This window comes from Delphinus delphis, chromosome 13 (genome assembly GCF_949987515.2).
Source record: "Delphinus delphis chromosome 13, mDelDel1.2, whole genome shotgun sequence".
In the NCBI taxonomy this organism is placed as follows: Eukaryota; Metazoa; Chordata; class Mammalia; order Artiodactyla; family Delphinidae; genus Delphinus; species Delphinus delphis.
In genome coordinates this window covers 24798097-24816124 of record NC_082695.1, presented here as the reverse complement: position 1 = coordinate 24816124, position 18028 = coordinate 24798097, and the positions used below count along the sequence as shown (strand labels likewise).

The window sequence follows — 18028 nt, the reverse complement described above, 5'->3', positions numbered from 1 at the left end:
CAGCAGCCGGGGGTGATGCCCAGACCCTCATCTTTATCCTGACACTCGCTGGCTGGCACTGTATAGTCATGGGTCCAGGGGAAACACAGGCAAGACTGGCAGGCATCTCTGAAAACGACCAGGGATGGAGAATGTCACTGACGCTCAGCGCTGGGACAGCCTCGGTCACCAGGATCCACCCTACATGGCCACCTGCATCCTTTCCACAGTGCCCCAGGCGAGGGGGGAGCCTGGCCTCTGCTGACCCCTTACCCACCCCTGGGGACGGGTATGCACGGAGCTGACCTGCACCCCAGGAGGCCACCGAGGCCCCAAGTTGCCATGGAGTCCCCAGGAAGGTCCTCCTGACAGCTCACCACTCAAAGGGCCCAAGCTCGGCAGCCGGGGGTGAGCCCCGCCCGGGAAGGTAGGGACGGACAGGGATGAGCAGGGACCCCTCCCCTGGCTGATGGGGATGAGGCACCTTTGACCTCAAGACCACCATGCTTTCTGTGGGTGCTAGAAAGTGACAGCTGCATCGTCTTCAAACCCATAATCAAAGATGAAAGAAGGAAGTCTCACTGCAGAGCTGACGGGGGACCCGGAAAGTCAGGGCTGTGCCTGTCTCCAGGGGAGTGAAGGGTGCCCACCCTGGGGCTCCAAGCACCTAACCACGGGGCTTCTGGAACAAAACAGTGCCGCCCTCCTCTGATCGAGTCCCCATCTCACTCAGGTGCTTCCTGACACCTCTCTGAGCCAGGTGGCCTGCTGGGGACTGGAGCCCCCAGGCCTGGCAAGCAGGTGCAGTCTCTAGCCTCGTGTGTAATGTGAGAGATGCCTGTGGGCTCTGCGAGGCAGGAGGGGGTGAGCAACTGGATCTGGACAGGCTCCACAGCAGATAAGCCCCTCAACTGGGGGCTAAAAGGTGGGGGCAGAACCCCAAGTCAGTGTGGCAGGGGTCTGAGGGCAGGAGCCCAGGGAGAGGTAGGTGGGCATCCAGCCGCACAGGGCCTGGGGCACAGGGAGGGCAGAGCAGCCTCCTCAAGGGGCCCGAAGTAGAGCGAGGTGGTGCGGGGGGAAGACAACCCTCAGGGACCACAGACGGACAGGGAAGACTGTCCAAGTTCAGGGCTCAGCCGTAAGGAGGCTTGTCTGTACCAACTGACACCCACAACGCAGGAAGAAAGGGGGTGCATCAAAAAAAGGCAAGGCAGGGCTTCCCTGGTGGCGCAGCGGTTGAGAGTCCGCCTGCCGATGCAGGGGACGCGGGTTCGTGCCCCGCTCCGGGAAGATCCCACATGCCGCGGAGCGGCTGGGCCCGTGAGCCGTGGCCTCTGGGCCTGCGCATCCGGAGCCTGTGCTCCACAACGGGAGAGGCCACAGCGGTGAGAGGCCCACGTACCGCAAAAAAAAAAAAAAGGCAAGGCAGTTGAGGGAAAGACTGTCAGCTGAGGGGTTGGAAAGGCTTCAGATCTGGTAGCTGTATGGTCTCAAGCAAGTCACTTTGCCTCTCTGAACCTCAGTCCCCTCGTCTGTAAAATGGTGAAACTGGCTGTTTGGTAAGAAGCTGCACGAGGGAGGTATGCATTACACATGGGCTCCCCTCCCACTCCCGTTTCAGGACGAGAAGCCTGCCCAACACGGTGGTCTTCAGAAATCACAAAAGCTAAAGAAAGAAGTAGTTTTGTAGCTAAGGCGCCAGCCCAGCGGAGAGGCCACTGCAGTGAAAAGATATGCTTCCAGCCACATGGAAAAGCAGAGTCCTCTCACTCTCTCTCTCTTTTTTTTTTTTGCTGCGCTATGTGGCATGCAGGATCTTAGTTTCCCGACCGGGGATCAAACCCGTGCCCCCTGAAGTGGAAGCACAGAGTCTTAACCACTGGACCACCAGGGAAGTCCCTCTCTCTCAGTTTTAAACTCAGAGTGGAGATTACCCAGAAACAAGCTAAGCGGGAAGGTGTGTGTCCTCAGGGACAGTGGGACCAGAAAGACAGAGGTGCCCCAAGGACAGCACCCTCTCAGACCAAAAGGAAAGACCCCGACAGGTCAAAGGGGTGCCTGGCTGGGCCCTAATGCACCTCAGAAGTGCCCGCTTGAGCCGTGGGACCGCTGAGAGCGTGAGGACACTGAGCCAGGCTGGGCTGGCTCACCAGCTCCGCCACCACCCCAGCCGTGTGTCCACGAGACAGGCACCTGCAGGATGCGCCGGCCTGCACTCGCCATGGACCTCGGGGCCTCAGTTCTCCATCTGTAGAGTGGAGGTGATGGCGGGACCATTAATGACAATGAGACCTCAGGAGAAAGACCCTGGAAAGTGGATGAGTCACGTCAGCATCTCCTCTGGCAAAAAGGGGCCAGTGCTCTGGGTGTGGACACCACCCTGCTCGGCACCCTGCTGGGGCCACCACCCCAGTTTCCGCTGCTTTAGACGGCAGCCGAGTTCTGGGCCTCAGCACGGTTGCCTGCCTCGTCCATGCCCCACCGACAGAGCCCCACGACCCCCCAGCTCATGCTCCCGGCAGGCGGTCCCCACGCACCAGATGGGGGAATAAGGGCTTTAGTGACTGACTTCCGACTGTTGGCTGTCCCATCACCCACTTGCTACTGCTGGCACCCACCCTCCCACCCCGGGACTCACCACTTTGGTGGACTCCGGTGCATCCCGGCTGCCCCTGCCCTTGCTGCCGAGGTGGGGCGAGGAGGAGGGTGAGTCATCCATGTAGGGCAGCCCGTCCTGGTGCCGGCGCTGCTCCTCGGCCCGGTCCGTGGCACAGCCGTACCCCGGCGGCGTCCCGAATGGTGCATCTATGTTGCAGAGAAGCAGCCTGTGTTAGAGCCAGGAGAGGGGCTCCACGCCCCACCAGTCACCTACAGGCGTGGAACAGGGGCCTCAGGTAGGCTGACCTCACCTTCACAACTGACGGCACCCAAAGACGGCAGCGCGAGGAGGGGACGAAGCAGCAGCCCCCTGGTCAGGCGACACGAGGCTGGGCTTTCGACAGCTGTGGGGCAGCGGGAGGGGGCCCTGAAAGGTGGACCCCAAACGCTAGTGTCTTGCCGTCAGGGACATTCTTTTCCCTTTGTGGGATCCGACCTGATCCTGCTGACCTAGGTGCAGGGCCAGGAAACAGGATGCAGGCCTCTCCCAGCCAAGTGTCCCTGTGAGCACAGAGAGTGGCTTATGCTACAGCAGGCTCCCTATTTGGGGGTACCTAGTTATAGAGCTAACACCTTCCTACAGGCACCTGACGGCAGTCAGCCCCATCTCAGGCCAAACCACAAAGCCCACACGTGCTTCCAAGCCCTTGGCCCTTTGGTAGCTCCGTTCCCAGAACTGTTTTAATTCAGGGGAGCCCCTCACTGGGACATCAACTCACAATGGCCCAGCCTGTTCCAAATCTCACATGAGGGCCACTTCTCGACCCCTTCCAAAGGGCACCCGGGATTTCCAAGAGGTCATCCCAACTGGGTTAAGTCACGTCACCATGACTCACCTGCAAGCAGACCAAGGCTACAGCACAGGTGGCCTCCGGGGCGGTCAGTCACCAGTTTACAACAACTGACACCACCAAACACTGCCCAGGCCAGGTGGGCACAGGGCCCAGCACAGGGCCACTCTCGGGCTTCCAGAGCCTGAAATGTGACTGTTCTCACTTCCTTCCGTGTGGGCAGCCTGGAGGATCTCATGGCAGGCTAAGACCGGCCACCGAGCTGCGGGTGCCCACACGGCCAAAGTCCCAGCTCCCTCCCATGCCTCTGCCTCACCCCATTCCTCCACCTCCAGTCCCAGCTGGTCACATGCCTTCTAACAGGTGTCCTTAGCCCTGGCTACAGGGCAGCATCGCCTGGGGAGCTTTGAAAACAGACCGAGTCAGATGCCCGGGGTGGCCTGGGCCCTGGTGGCTGTAAAGGATTCCCATCGGACCCCAGCAGACAGCCAGGGCAGAGATCCTGCACTACCCCCACCCGGCCTGGCACTGTGCTGGTTGCCATGCCGATCCGCCCGTGTCCTTGGTGTCTGCACTCAGGTGCCAGCCGCAAAGGCCAGGCTGGGTTCTGCCTGTGTGTGTGTCCACAGGAGGGTCCCAGCAGAGGCTAGTTCTGGGGTGAGTGTAGCAGGAGGACCCCAAGAGCCGCACAGAGGCACCCTGGTACCTCTTAATCCCATGGACCCTTAATCCACGGACCATCATAGGGGCTTTAGTTACCAAGATCGTTGTGTTATCACCCACAGACCCCCTGGACTTTGGGTTTTGTATTGTCCTTGCAGGATAGTCCGAGGCCACGGTCAAGTTCTGCCTCCTCCTCCTGAGAATTTGCAAAGGCACTTAACTAGCTTTCACTCAGGATCCCCAAGGACAGCTGGGGAGGGGTCAACTGTATTAAAAACCACAAAACCCTGTTAATGCAAAATCCTAGTTCCATACCCCACCCTCCAAAACAGGTCTGACTCCAGCTTCCACTTCCTTCTGGGAATCACAGGTTTGTTTGCTTGTTTAAATAAAATAAACACGAGGCCTTCTTTTCCTAAATTGCAGCAACCCCTACTCGAAACGTGCCAACCACGGGAGCTGCTTCCGACAGCAGCTGGGCACGGGCGGAAGGCTTCAGTTGCCAAAGCCTCACTCCCCGCGAACCTGAATGGTCCCCCTGGGCCACGGGGCTCTCTGCTCTGGCCCTGCAACCTGGGACTCACCCTCCAGGTGGGGCAGGTGGGCAGCTCTAAGCCGTGGTAGGAATGTCTCAGAAGCGAGAGGCTCTGGTCTTGTCCAGGGGGCTGCACACCTGAGATGGTGCGGTTCACTTAAGCCGTCCATGTCTCAGTTTTGCTGACTTAAAATTGGGCCCGTGAACTCGACAATGGATAGAGGCCCCCTCAGCTCTAAAACATCACTGTCACTCTTTAGGGCGGCCGGCCATGCCCTCCCCACCTCCTTCAACAGGTCCCATCCTCTGCCCCCAACTCCTCCTCTGGGCCCGGCTTTTCCATTAGCTCAGAATTACCAGCGTCCACATATCCTAAGAACCTTTGAACTGTTTCTTAAAAAATAACAATCTTGGGCTTCCCTGGTGGCACAGTGGTTGAGAGTCCGTCTGCCGATGCAGGGGACACGGGATCGTGCCCCGGTCCGAGAAGATCCCACATGCCGCGGAGCGGCTGGGCCCGTGAGCCATGGCTGCTGAGCCTGCGCTCCGCAATGGGAGAGGCCACAACAGTGAGAGGCCCATGTACCGCAAAAAAATAAATAAATAAAATAAAATAAAAAATAAATAAATAAAATAAAAAATAACAATCTTAAAAAGTCAACATATTCTTTATCGCCTGGTAGAACACTGAGCACGCCACCTGATTTCCAGGCCCGTGACCACGCTGAGCTCATGACCAAGGTCAAATCAACACTGAGTCTCCAGTAAGAACTTCAGGGTCAGGCTCAGGGCCCCAAGGCTCACCCCCAAAACTGCAAGAATTCATGTTTGTGAAACCACGTGCTGGTTCCACGATATCCCGGCTACAACCTGGTGCAAAACCAAGTCATCCCCCCCACCCCGTGAGGGTCTGCTGGCCCGTGTCCAGGGGGACCATAGGCTCCGACGTGGATGCTTCACCCCCACCAGGTGAGACTGAGGGGCCAGATTCGCAGCCAGATGCCACGGCATAGTGAGGAGGCTCCCTGGCAACTAAAAACCCAGCCATCTTCCCTCTGCACACACCTCCCCAAACCGACGTCTGAGGAACTGATGCTTTTAAGCCTGAGTTCTGGATGGCTGGCCACCCCTCCTGCATCCCACCTGAGGGCTCAGTCTACTGTCCAGCTCATCTGGACTCAGCACCCCTCATTTCACTGACCCCCCAAGACTGCTCCGATGCAAGTGCGATGGGCAGGAAGAAAGCCCTCAGGTTGCCTCTTCCCGCTTCTAACCAGCACACAGGGACCTGCCTTCCTCTCACCCTGTGGGAGGGTTTTCATACCTGAGGTCCCCACACCACAGGGGTCCCCCTCCTCTTGAGCACAAGGTGCATTCTTTGGGGATTTGGAAAGCCACTGTCTCCCCAGAACCAGAGCAAAGTGAGAGAGAGGCCTTGCTCTCCCCTCCTCTGCCAGCAACACCCAGCGGGAAAATCTCTCTGGGCCTGGCCACCTGGTGACACGGTGGCCGCTGAGGCCAGGCACTTCCTGTAAAGCTCTACCCAAGGCTGAAGCCAAACACAGGAAAGAAGCGGGCATGGGCCTGGGATCCCATGGCTTCTAGAGGCTCAGTGAGATGAAGGAGGCTCAACCCAACTCAGAGCCAGAGGGGAAGGGGGAAAGGGAGGGAGGGGGAGGGGAGGGGAGGGAGGGGGAGGGAGGGGGAGGGGGGAGGGAGGGGGGAGGGAGGGGAGGGAGGGGGGAGGGAGGGGGGAGGGAGGGGAGGGAGGGGGGAGGGAGGGGGAGGGGAGGGAGGGGGGAGGGGAGGGAGGTGGGAGGGGAGAGGGAGGGGAGGGAGGGGAGGGGAGGGAGGGGAGGGGAGGGGGAGGGGAGGGAGGGGAGGGGAGGGGGAGGGGAGGGAGGGGAGGGGGAGGGGAGGGAGGGGAGGGGGCAGCGAGGCTGAGTCACAGCTCCCGGCTTAGTGTGGAAAAAGGTTTGCACAGTGAAATCTGAAACCTCCTCTCCAGGCAAGTTGGCTCAGCAGCCTCCAGCCAAGCACTCTGCAAATCTAAAATCCATCCTCCAATGCAAGGAAAAAAGGCAGCCCCCACCCCGCCTCCAAAAAAGCAGAAGGAAAAGGGTCAGTTCAGCCGGGGGGTGGGGGTCCCAGTCGGTGCCCAGGTCCCATCCCCTTCTTACACCTCAAGGACAACACTGGTTTAAAAAAATCCTTCAAAAAATTAAACATAGAATTCCTAAATGATCTAGCAATCCCACTTCTGGGTATGTACTCAAAGGAATTGAAAGCAGGGACACGAACAGATATTTGCACACCCCAGTTCACAGCAGCACTGTTCACAAGAGCCATCGATGGGTGACAGATAAACAAAATGTGGTCTATCCATATATCCACACAATGGAATAGCACTCGTCCTTAGAAAGGAAGGACATTCCGATATCTGCTTGCTTGCAACGTGGATGAACCCTGAGGATGCCATGTTAAGTGAAATGGGCCGGTCACAGAAAGACAAATTTACTCTATGACTGCACTTATATGAGGTCCCTAAACAGTCAAATTCATAGACACAGAACGTGGAATGGTGGTTACCAGGGGCTGGGGGTAGAAGAGAATGGAGTTACTTTTTAATGGGGACAGAGTTTGGTTCAGGAAGATGAAAAGAGTCCTGGAGACGGACGGTGGGGATGGCTGCACAACAACGTGAGCGTTCTTAATGCCGCTGAACGGCGCACATAATGATTAAAGTGGTCCACTTTATGTTACGTACATGACACGTTCCTAAGCCCCTCCCGCCAGTGGCAATGGTGAGGTGCCAGTACCGGGGGAGCAAACGAGGGCAGCTTCCCTTAATCTCTAGCAGCCCCTCGGCAATCACACCTAAAATAAGCACAAAATAAGCATAGAACTGAAACTTCCAAGGGTGTGCTCCCTGAGAGAGGTCTGGGTGATGGCCGTAGGCTCCAGGACACCCTCCCACCTGTGTACGGTTGAGCAATAAAGACGATAGGGAAGCCTGGGCTTTCTCTGTAAATGCAGCCTCAAGGGCAGCCCCTGCCATCACGCTGCCCACCCGTCAACCTGGCAGAGCCGCACGCCACGCCGGGTCCGAACCACCCTTCTCCTCTGAGTTCACACACCCCTTCCCAGGCCTCTTCCCTGTCCACCTGCATTCTCCCTAGCCAGGATGGATGAGATCCCTGCCAGCCGGGCTCCTGAGGTCAGAGGAGGACCTGGCCCATCGCAGATCCGTGCCTGCAGCCCCCCGACGCTGTCCTCCCTGCCCTGGCAGAGCCACGCCACACCAGCCCGGAAAGCGCCACCTGCCCCCGGACCAGCCTCAGTCCCTCAGCCCCTCACAGGGCCCCCAGGAGCCTCGACACGCCCCTCCTCATTTCTGCTTTTGCACCTCAGGGAGCAAGACCCCCTCCGAGGCCTCTGCTGGGCCCTGCAGGACCCCCGCTGCAGGACTCCCATGAAACGTGTGCCCGGACCTCTGGCTGCTCACCTCCTGGGGGCAGCCAAGCAGGGGGGTCCTCCCGGACCGGAGGTGCCTGGAGGGTCCCCAGTTCCCACCTCGGCTACCTTGCTGCTGCGAGATCCCAGCCCCGTCCCACCCCTCAGGTCAACGTGCCCTCCCCACCCCATGAGTCTGGAGCAGGCCCTCAGGAGGAGCAAAGGTTACAGCTCTCAGCCCTCCCTGCCCAAAACAGACAAGGGACGGAGGAGAGAGGCCTGGGGAGCAGGGAGTGGCTCGCTGATAAATACACATGGGGTCAAGAGGACACAACAGGCGACTTCCCTGTCGGTCCAGCGCTTAAGACTCCGTGCTTCCACTGCAGGGGGCACGGGTTCGATCTGGGAACTAAGATCCTACAAGCTGCGTGGCGCGGCCAAAGAAAAAAATAGAAGACAGAACAGGAAAAGGGGCACCGGGAACTCGGGCGGGGTGACAGGAAGACCCTGGCAGCGGGTGGTCTCCATCCCCGTTGACACTGCCAGCAGAGGGCTGGGCTGTATTTATTTACAGAGTTAAAAGCAGATCAAATACTGGCTTCCTTCCTGCGTCTCGGTCAGCTGCAGCGTGAGGCAGCCCTGGAGCCCTCACCACATCGCATGGTGTCTGCAGAAGCCCCCTTCCCGGCTCCTGCCCTCCTCTCCCGGTCCCACACCCCTTCCCGGTCCCAGGGCAGCAGCACAGTGGTGCTGGTGGTGCAGTGTTGGGTACTTTCACAGATAGCAGCTCACATCCTTGCGGGGGGTCCTGCCAGGTAGGCATCGCCCCTCTGGGAGAGGCTCAGAAAACTGGGCGGGGAGGGAGGTCCAGGTCTCACCAAAGGGCCCACAGGCTCCACGAGACACAGCTGACTCTGGACCCCACACTCATCCTGAGCTTTGAGCCCTCCTCCTCCTGCTGCCCTGTGTGCTGAGAGCAGATTCCATCTGTGGAACGGGCCACTGGTCCTGGGGCTCCGTGTCCAAGGCTGGCTCTTTTATTTGTAGCAGAACTTGGGTACAGTCAGAGGATGTCTGTGGTGCTACAGGGAAGTAAGTTCCCCAAACAGTGAAAACCCCTCAAATCTTTGATGTAGCAAGTGGGTATTTTTGCCAAATACCTGCTGACCTTTGCCCGGCACAGCCTCTGGGCCAGGCACAGGGCTGGCCACCCACCCACATCATCTTGAATCCCCCCCCCATCCCCTTAGGGGGCAGGAACTTCCAGATGCCCATTTTTCAGACAGGAAAACTGAGTCTCCGAGAGAAAAACTACACCCAGGTCCGCCGTGTGACCTGCCCAGTTCGGTCACCTTCCAAACACATTTCAAAGTGAAGACATTTTTAAAAAGCCGAACTGATAACCGTATGACTCAGCAATTACCCTCCTGAGGTATGTAACTCAAAGAGATGAAAACAGGTATTCAAACCAAAACTTGTACCAGAATGTTCAAAGAGCACTCTCTTTTGCAATATTTCAAAACAGTCAAAAGGTTAAAACAATGCAACTATCCCTCAACTGACGAATGGATCGGGAGGGATAAATCAGAAGCCTAAGGGTGAACACACACACCACTATATGTAAGACAGATAACCGACAAGGACCTACTGTATATCACAGGGAACTCTACTCAATATTCTGTGATAATCTATATGAGAAAATAATTTAAAAAAGAATGCATGTACACGTACAACTGAATCATTTTGCTATACACCTGAAGCTAACACAACATTGTAAGTCAACTATACTCCAATAAAATAAAACAAAAAAAACTGATGAATGGATAAGTACATCGATATACCAAAGTGGTCTATCCATACAAGGGAATATTACTCAGCCTTAGAAAGGAAGTATTTACACAGGCTACAGCATGGATGAATCTCCCAAACATTATGCCAAGAAGGCAGCCCCCAGAGACCCCCACTTACTGCCTGATCCCATTTATATGAAATGGCCAGAAGAGGCACATCCAGAGAGACAGAAGGCAGGTACCTAACGAGTACGGGGCTTCCTTTTGGGATGGTGAAAAGGTTTGGGGGGACTTCCCTGCTGGTCCAGTGGGTAAGACTCTGCACTCCCAATGCAGGGGGCCCAGGTTTGATCCCTGGTTGGGGAACTAGATCCTGCATGCCGCAACTAAGAGTCCGCATGTCGCAACTAAGACCTGGCGCAGCCAAAAAATAAATAAATAAATATTTAAAAAAAAAAGAAAATGTTTGCGAACTAGATAGAGGCAGTGGTCGCACAACATTGTGAATAAACTAAGTGCCAGTGAGTGGTTCACTTGAAAATGTTTAGTTTTCTGTTGTATAATTTCATCTCAACAATATAAAACAGAACAAAACGGACCTGATTTTCTCGCTTAAACAGGGACCTCAGAACATAATCCAGCCATTTCCTGAAGACCCGGAGCATCGTTCCGGACAGAGGTCAGTACGGCCTGGCACTGTAACCCCAGGCCACCCACGGGCAGTGAGAGGCTGCCGCGCTTTCTGAGATATCTGGGTGGTTCTTCTGTTTTCTCCTCCACCGTCAGGCTGGCAGCTGTCCCTTCCTGCAACTACACCACGTGGGTCAAAATCCTTTCCATCGAGACATCCCCCATCCAGTCAGCCGCTGCATCCTGGCGAGAGCCTGCCGTCAGAGCCCGTGGTTCTGTGGGAGAAGGAGGGGCAGAGAGGGCACCCCAGGAACCAGGACCTCTCAGCCTTCATGCTGCCACCCCAACAATGACATCACCAGGCCAGTGTGGCAAGTCCCAGCTGCCCGGGCAGGGGGAGCTCACAATTCAGACTAGCGTGTGCCACACAGAAGGCCCTGAGGCTGGTTAAGTCCCCACAACAGGCCGGAAAATGCAGTCGGGAGGGGCCTGAGCTCCTCTCCAGGCAGCCCCAGGTGCCCAGGCTGAGCTCTTGGGGTGATGGGCCGACAGCTCCCACGGCCCCTCCCACCCAGGGTTTGGGCTCCAGCTGGGTGGAGCTTGAATTGCCTGAAGGTCAACTCTGCCCAGGACTTTCAGCACTAAAGCCCGAGTGCCCCCAGTGTGGGCAGACGAGGACCCTCCCCAATCAGCATCTAGAACATTAGCAAAGGACTCTCTTCTGTCTCCAAGGACCCACCTGAGCCTTTTGCTCCCAGATCCTCGGGAAGGGAAAGATCACTTATGCTCTGGGCCTGGGCCGGAGCCAGCTGGTGCTGGGAGGGGCAGGCGGAGGCTGCAGCACCAGCTGCAGGGAGCTGCAGCCCTCAGGCCAAGATGATGTGACTGTTACTCTGCACAGCCTGACTCTGTGACCATGGCGGCAGTTTGGCCTCAGACAATCAAACTAATGTATGTACTGAGCACCCGATACTCAACCAAGACGTAGGGCACCCCTGACTCATGCTGGGCACGGTGCCAGGCATGCAATGGCGGGCACCACAGACCCAGCCCCTGCCCCCAGGAGTCACGTGACACATGCATCATGGCAAGGCCACCGATGAGGGGCAGCTGGACCCTCAGGCGGGCAGCAGAGACCGTTTCCCCGAGGAAGTGACCATGGAGTGAGGGGGCAGACGCTAGTTCCCCCAGAACGCGAGGCAGGAAGGACAGAAGAGGAGGCCGTGTGAGGATGGGGGCAGAGGCTGGAATGATGTGGCCACAAGCCAAGGAGTCCGCGGGGCCACCAGAGCTGTACACGGCCCGGCCCCAGCTTCACTTAGTAAAGTGAAGCTTACTTCACCAAGTAAGTTGGACTTACTTCTGCCTCCAGGACCGGAGAGCACACACATCTGTTGTTTAAGCCACAGTGTGTGATAATTTGTTATGGCAGCCACAGGACACTGACACAGACATAGCCCATGGCCTGGAAGAGACGGCCGACCCGAGGGATCCAGAAGGGCTTTACGGAGGTGAGGTCCGTATGAGACAGAAGGACTGGGCCTTCAGCCAGCAGAGACGCTGGAGGGGGTCGGGGCCTCCAGGGTCCCGCATGCGGGAGGCTGGGAAGGTGACGTGCGGGAACTAGAGGAGAGGCGGCAGCAGTCCTCCTGGGGAAGCTGTGAGCTGTGGGCCGAGGACTCGGGCTTCATTTAGGAGGAATCAGGGGCCTCGAAGGTCTGCAGCAAGAGTGGGGCCCGGGGGCTAGCGACACTGGCAGGATGTCTGGGTGTGGCGCTGGAGGAGGGACCGGCCGCAGGCTTCTGTGACGGTCACTCCAGGTGAACCGGTAGAGGGCCCAGCTTCAGTGGGATCAGACAGCAAGACATGGACACACAACAGACAGGGCCAGACCGAGGGGCTTGGACGGAGGGGAGGAACAGACCTCAGGGAAGGAGGTGGGAGGAGCGCAGTGGTGAAGGCAGCAGGATGGCACCTGCAAGAGGGCAGCGCCAGGCACAGGACCGTGGTCTAGGAGTGGAGGGGAAGCCATCAGCATGGTCCCTCCTTGCTGGCCCAGGTGCCCGGCCAGGAGCCAGGTCACGGTCACTGCATGGCTATGCCCTCCTCCCCCAGCCCATTCCCACTCCAAAGAGGAAACACGGAGGGTAGGAAAGAAAAGATGGCAGGAGGGAAGGGCTCCCTACCTGGGGGACACCACACGGAGCCCAGCCCAGGGCCCAGCCACCGGCAGGAGGACCCACCTTCCCCACTTCCACCTCGGCACTGCGCCTCCTGCAGGAAGCCTGGGGAGGGTCCAGAAAGGAGGTACGTGTACACCGTGTTCACAGCAGCATCATTCGCAATGGCTGAAAGGTGGGGTCAACCCACGTGTCCACTGGCAGAGGAATGGATGAGCCAAATGCGGTCCAGCGACATAATGGAACATCACTCAGTCTTAGAAAGGAAGGAAGTTCTGCTCTACGTGACGGGCACGGATGAGCCTTGAGGACACTATGTAAGTGAAATAAGGCAGTCACAAAGGACAGATGCTATAGGGTCCACTGGTCTGGAGACATCGGTTTGCTCAGGCTGCCATAACAAGATCCCACAGACTGAGTGGCTTAAACAACAAAAACTTATTTTCTCCCAGTTCTGGGAGCTGAAGTGTGAGATGGGGCGCCAGCTGGGTTGGTTCTAGGGCGAGCTCTCTTCCTGGTGCACAGATGGATGGGCTCTGGCTGAGTCCTCATCCGGCCCTGTCTGGTTGCATGTTCGTGGACACAGTGAGTGTAGCTACCATTGGGGGTTAGGGCTTCAACAGATGAACTTCAGGGGGACATCAGTCCATGACAATCAGTCCACGACCTGTGAGGTACCCAGGTCAGGTAAATTCACAGAGCCACAAAGTGGAATGGTGGTGCCGGGGGGCTGGGGGAAGGGGGGTGGGGAGTGACTATTTAATAAGGACAGAATTTCTGTTTGGGAAGGTGAAAAAGTTCTGGAGATGGATGGTGCTGACGGCTGTACAACAACGTGAAGGTACTTAACCCACTGAACTATACACTAAAAGATGGTTAAGGTGGTAAATTTTACGTCGTGTATATTTTAACACACACACACACACACACACACACACACACAAATGATCTGCCAGGTTTGGAGATTTAAGAAACAAACAAACAAACAAAAGAACGGCAGTGTTACGGGTTGCACTGTGTCCCCCAGATTCATATGCTTAAGTCCTAACCCCATTACATCAGAGTGTGACCTTCTCCGGAGACAGGGCCTTTACCAAGTTGAAATGAGGTCATTAAGGTTGGGCACAATCACAACATAATCGTGTCCTTGCAAAAAGGGGAAATTTGGAGACAGACTGGCACACAGAGAGAACGCCCCGTGAACAGGAGGGCAGCTGTCTACAAACCAAGCAGGGCTCGGCACACCTCCACCCTCCCAGTGCACAGGGGGCTGCGGCCCTGGCCTTGAGATTCCGCATTTTGTTTCTAGGCCCTGACTCTGCACCTGTTCCACCCACCTCCCCACACAGAGAGGACCGGGCACTCTCGCCCTCTCCTCCTGCAGCACGAGCCCTGGGCTCACCCCCTCTTCCTCCCCTGTCCGCCAAGCGAGGCCTGGCCCTGCCTTTCCCACAGGCAGAGGCCCTGGCGCCCAGCCCCACGAGCAGCTCAGGGGGAGTGACCAGAGTACCCTTATCTCGGCCACCGGCCTGGAGGGCCCGTTTATCTCTCCTTTCCACGCGGTTCAAAGGAAGCTGGTGCTGAAGTGGTACATGCAGGCACCGACTCCACAACAGGAAGATGGCGTGGGCGCGGGTCCCTCGGCACCAGCCGCCCCACGTGGTCACTCTTGCTGCCCAGGGACACACCTCTGGCCCCAGGGCTCTCCTGTCCGGAGGGCTGCCTCAGAGGTGGCATTTGTGCTGTTGACTTGATTAACTGTTCTTAGAGCTCTCAGCAGACTGGACAAGGGGACATTCAGGGTGACTTGCCTGCAGCACCAGGGTCCAGGTGGGGCCGGCTGCTGGCAGCGCCCGGGGTAGACACCGTTTCTTACAGAGCTCAGCTTCCACCTCTGCCTCCGGGAGGGTCAGAGGTCCCGAACTCTGAGGCACCTGTGAGCAGGGGAGGGCAGAGGCCGAGAGGAGAGCCCACTCCCCACCTGCCGCCTGCTGTGGTGCCGTGTCTGCCCGGAGCCCCTTCGCTCATCAGGGCAGGAGGGACTCCCTCCCGGACCTGGGCAGAGCAGCCCCCAATGAGCCCAGAGCGGGAGTGTGGGGGGAGGTGGGGAGGAGCCTGGAGCCGAGTGCTCTCTGGTCCTCTTGGCACCACGATGCGGGAACAGTCTCGGAGACCTCACTGCAGAGCCGGCACTGGGGCAGCTGGCCCAGCTGCTGCGGGGAGGATGTGCCCAAGTGTGTCTGGAGTGGAACTGAGGTCAGCTCCCCCGAGACGTGTGTGAAGCAGTGAAAGCAGCAGTTTGGGGTTGTGCCTTGGCTGCCCCCTTCCACGTACACACAGGGGACTCTGGCCATGGGGGACCTGGACCAAAGGCATCACCGGAGCCCAGAGCAGCTCAGGTGGTGATTATTGGGGGGCTTCCTCTCTGTGCAGCTCCAGGATCACTCACTCGGTGGACCCCACCCTGCTTCTCTGACCCCACCGACGGCAGGCTGGCCAGGTGCAGGGCGTGGGCTCTGTCAAAGCAAAGATGGCCGGCCGGAGACCAGACTGCGGGGCCCCTGCTTGGGGTTCTCACACCCGGGGACTCGGAGGGTGTGGGCTGAGTGCCCTCCTGCCCAGTCTGTGCTGGAGGCTGATCAGGGCTTTGATTTGGGGGAAATCCCTGTGGGTCTGGAGGAGGCCAGGGTGACCCAGGGCTTGGCCCTCATTTTCAACCTCTGGCATCACCTGCTCCAGCAGATAAGGGGGTGGGGGAGAACCGTAGGCCTAAGGAGTCCACAGTGAGTGACTGCTGGCCCCCAGTCTTCCTGAGCTCCAGCTCCCCCCTCTGAGGGCAGCCATTACCCAAGGCTCATCTACCTTTCTGGCCTCTGCCATCAGGAAGCTTGGGGGCCAGTTGGCACAGTTCATGCACCCCAGGGACCTCAAACACTCTTTGGACCTTCATTTTTGTTTTCTTCCCATGGTCTTATTTCACAGTTTAATTTCTGAGAGCTGCCTCAGTCCTTCTGAAAACAGGCAAATAAAACCTACAAAAACACACGCTCCACCCAGCCTGGCAAGCTCCCTGGCCCACATCCTGCTCTCCTTCCTTGGGACTTGGAGGCCCTGGTGCAGTGGGAGCCCCTCCTCTGGGAGGGGCAGGGTGGGGCGTCTCCCGAGAAACCCTGCAAACCTCCTCCTTAGGCTCCATAAGTGATTCATTTCCTACAAGTGTCCCGCGCTGTTTTCCAGCACAATCTCTGTTCTATATGAATCAAGATTCTGGCTCACACTTTCTGCCATGACTGATGAGTTTTCCCTTTAGAAATATTCTTCCCACAGGGCCCAAAGTCATTCTTCTATAAGAGTGAGTGTGAGTGGTGTGCGTGTGTGTTTTACCTCTGCTGTATGTGAAGGGAGCTAATACATTCTTTTTGTCTTACGGTGTGTCACCTGTGCGGATGGGTTCTTGGCAGAGCTGAAGGAAGAGTCTCCCAAGCTGCGTAACAAATTTCTAGGTCTACGGTGATGGCAAGAAACAGCCAGGTTATGAAACTGAGGAGAGGAAGGTGGTGGGGACTTCTCCCGGTTACTAGGGCCGGGGTCAGCAAACTATGGCTCAATCCAGCCCACGGCTCGCTTTCGTAAATACAGTTTTACTGGAACACAGCACGCTCATTGGTCTCTGCAAGACATACAGCTGCGTTCGTGCTGTGATGACGAGGTTGAGTAGTTGTGACAGATGCCACATGGCTTGCAAAGCTGAAAATGTTTACTAGCTGGCTCTTTGCAGAAACAAGGTAGCTGACCCCTGGTTTAGGATAAAAAGCAGAGGTGGAGAGGCCCCAGAATAATGGCTCTATGTAAAGACAGTCTCTTCTCAGCAGTTTTATCTTTTAAAATAGGTTTAATATGGAAATGCCAGCCCCCTCATTTCCACCTGAAAGGGGCCAGAAAAACTAGGTCATGAGATCTAGGTCTGGGTGGGACTCATGTTAAACTTGGCTTGGGGACCAGGCCCAGGATCGGCCGCCGGTGGTAATCTGGAGGCGGCTGTGTACATGCTTCCGTGACAGGGAGCTGCCTGCTGTGAACACAGCTTCACCTTGAGCTTGCAAAAGTCCCCTCAAAGCCAAAACCACGCCAACCCTGAGCTGCCCGAACACACTGGGTAGTTGCAAGAGTATAAAGCAGAGCCTTGAAGAAAGCAGGTGAAGATGTGGCTTTGGACGGCCTGCAGCCTTGGACTAAACGTGCCGCTTGCTGTCGGCATTCTCCACTCTGCACCGTGTGCCCGGTGGCAGGAGGCGCTGTCGCTGCGCTCAGCCTTGGCAAGGCCCAGCCGTGTAGCTCCCCTGACCACAGAGGTGAGGAGGGAGCCGCCGGGGCGTGTTGCCCTGTGGTCCAGCCTCACGGAGAGAAAGGGGAATAGCCGGCGTTTGAGCTGCTGGGGGCCAGAAGGAAGAACATCTTGACTGCAAGCATGGTTAAACACGGAAAAGCTGTCAGGGGACTGTGAGAAATTCCCATCTGGGGAGGGCTCTGGGGAGGATGAACCATATGCCTGGTGACCGGCATTGGCCTCACTGGCCCCCGGAAGAAAACCTTTCCCCCTCTCTGATTCAGCAGCTCTCTCCCCCCAGAACCCCCTGCCACAAATCGTTGGCTGATCAGATCCCAGCAGCACAGAGCCCCTGAGAACGTCCAAGGCCCTGAGTTACTGGAGGTTTCTTTTCTGGGATGGTTCTTGAACTGAAGAAATCTCCCGGGAGGCAGGACCATCTCACGAGGTCCTGGTGCCTGCTGTGCTGAGCCTCTGTCAGGCCAGCCCCAGGGTGGCCTTGTCAGCCCTGGAGTGGTTATGGGCATGGGCGTGGGGGTGGGGGTCCCAGCAGGTTCCATTGAGAGGAACCCAGACTCTGGTCATCAATGGTAACAAATGTCCCACTCTGGTGGGGGGAGGGGGCGTTGATATGGTGGCAGCTGTGCCTGAGTGGGGGCAGGGGGCATATGGGAAATCTCTGGACCTTCCTTTCAAAGTGCAGTGAACCTAAAACCGCTCTAAAAGAAATAAAGTTTTGGGCTTCCCTGGTGGCGCAGTGGTTGAGAATCTGCCTGCCAATGCAGGGGACACGGGTTTGAGCCTTGGTCTGGGAGGATCCCACATGCCGCGGAGCAACTGGGCCCGTGAGCCACAACTACTGAGCCTGCGCGTCTGGAGCCTGTGCTCCGCAACGAGAGGCCGCGATAGTGAGAGGCCCGCGCACCGCGATGAAGAGTGGCCCCCACTTGCCGCAACTAGCGAAAGCCCTCGCACAGAAACGAAGACCCAACACAGCCATAAATAAATAAATACAATTTAAA

General features: G+C 57.3%; 1 protein-coding gene across 1 annotated transcript in view; it reads right to left on the bottom strand.

Moving 5' to 3' along the window:
• Positions 1-18028, bottom strand: part of BCR (BCR activator of RhoGEF and GTPase) — a 100290-nt gene that overhangs the window by 46970 nt on the left and 35292 nt on the right. Inside the window, exon 2 of the mRNA XM_060028432.1 lies at positions 2618-2784. Coding sequence (XP_059884415.1) covers positions 2618-2784 — 167 coding nt within the window. The remainder of the gene's footprint in view (positions 1-2617; positions 2785-18028) is intronic.